General features: G+C 44.4%; 1 protein-coding gene across 1 annotated transcript in view; it reads left to right on the forward strand.

Annotated features, from left to right (window-relative positions):
* The window catches only part of CHGB (chromogranin B), a 44,755-nt gene that overhangs the window by 28,066 nt on the left and 14,690 nt on the right, over positions 1–1,999 (forward strand). The window contains exon 4 of the mRNA XM_019515882.1: positions 720–1,962. Coding sequence (XP_019371427.1) covers positions 720–1,962 — 1,243 coding nt within the window. The remainder of the gene's footprint in view (positions 1–719; positions 1,963–1,999) is intronic.

The following is a 1,999-nucleotide window of genomic DNA, read 5'->3' on the forward strand; positions in this document are numbered from 1 at the left end:
CAGTGCACAGATCCAGGGACACGTGGCCTCTTGGGGTGTGTACAGAGGTGGGAGCTCCCCACCCCTGCACTCCCTGAACAAGGCACTCGCAGCTCCATCCTGCACCCTGCCCAGGTTGTGCAGCACCTGCCCCTGCCCCAGCCCCAGCCCCACCTCGATCTGCCCCCTTCCCTCCCCCGTCACTCCTTCCCCCACAACAGACTTACCAACCAGATGCTGCTCTCCATGCTACCCAGCTGCATATTGATATTGGCTAATATGGCTCATTGAAAATTGGCCATTGGTGTCGGTGCACCCCTGCTTTTTTGAAAAAAATTGAATAGATTATAACAATGTTAGTTCTATTTATTAGGGCACTTGAAATCATCTTAACTTGCATGGAGTTGAACAGTTAAGGACTGGCTTTCAAAGGTGTGAAGAACCCAGAGCTTCCATAGATTTTAAGAGGAATGACAAATATTTAGTACCACAGCAAGTAAAAAGTATGCTAGAAACTGTTCTGAGATGAGACATTTTGAAACAATTTCAAGGCAAATTTTCAAAAACGTTTTGATTTTGATGAAAAAAATTCATAGCATTAAAATGATCAACTTTAGGAGCAACAGATTATTTTTTAAACTAAAAAATTGGCAAGCCCTATTTGTCACATTACTATTTATACTGAATAATGTGGTAATGGAGAGTTGGGTTACTATTTTAAAATATGTTTAATATTGTAGGTGCTAGGCATGACAGAGAAGAGAAAAAAAATGAAAATACAGATGACCCACTTGAAGTAAGGCATTTGAAAGAAACAGCAGAGGATGAAAAACATCAACATGTGAGTGTGGAAGAAGAGCAAAGTCAGAATGAAGAACAGTCTAAAAGAGACATGGAAGGACTTGAAGAGGAGAAACGCCATCATGAGGAAGACAGGAGTAGGGAAGAGGAGGAGAAATCCCATGCTTTGGCCCAGGGTCATCCTTCTCCTGAAGGTGGAACCTATAAGGAGGAAAACAATCATCAGGAAGAAATAAGAAGTGAGGAAGAAGAGAAGGAGAATGGCTATAAAAAACACTATCACAGTGAAGAAGAAAGCAAAGAAAACAAGCATCATGATGAAGACTCAAAGCATGAGCTTCTAGACAAAAAATCCCATGCTGCAGCCAAACGTGTAGGGGAATTTCTTGACAGAGATGATAAACGCTTCATGGGCCATAGGCATTCAGAGGAAAGGGTGAACAGCCAGGAAAGTGAGGAGAAAGAAGAGGAGGAGGAAGAGGAGGAAAGCAGTGAACAGTACCATCATGAATCTAAAGAACGTAGCTTCTATCAGCATAGAGGGCATGAAGAATCTGAGGAGACGGAAAAAGCTGGGGAGGAAAAGCGACGCTACAGACCAAAACATTATCACAGGAAGTACAGAGAGGGTGATTTCTCTGAAGAGAAGAGAGATAACAGTGGTGAAAAAATGGAATCCAGTGAAGAGACCCCTTTATGGGATAAAAGGAGCCATTATCAGAAGCACCGGTATGAAGAGCCTGAGCATCATCATGAGGAGAAGAGGGGTTCTCATGGGAGACACAGTTCTGAAGAAGTGGAAGAAAAGAGGCACACTGGCCGTGGGAGTGAAGAGTACAGAGAGAGGTGGCAGGGTGAAGAAAGCAGTGAAGAGGTAGACAAGAGGCATCACCACAGTGAGGAAAGCAAAGAAAAACGGCATGAGGACAAGAGGCACCATGGTGGATCACATGAGGCAGTAAGACACCATCATGAAGGAAGGACACGTCACGGTGAAGACAGTGAAGAAGACCTGGATAAGCACCAGACTCATGGCAACAGGAATGAGAAGAGGCATCATAGTGAAGGGAGACACCACCTGCAAGAGAGTGATGAAGAGGAGGTCCCAGATCTATACAGCAGAGAGAGTAAAGGGCAGGCAAGGCACTATGGCACTGAGGAGAGGTCCAGTGAAGAGAAAAGGCACTATCTTGGAAACAGCCAGGAGGAAGAAGAAATA

This window comes from Gavialis gangeticus, unplaced genomic scaffold, assembly GCF_001723915.1.
Source record: "Gavialis gangeticus isolate Ggan-Ray unplaced genomic scaffold, GavGan_comp1, whole genome shotgun sequence".
In the NCBI taxonomy this organism is placed as follows: Eukaryota; Metazoa; Chordata; order Crocodylia; family Gavialidae; genus Gavialis; species Gavialis gangeticus.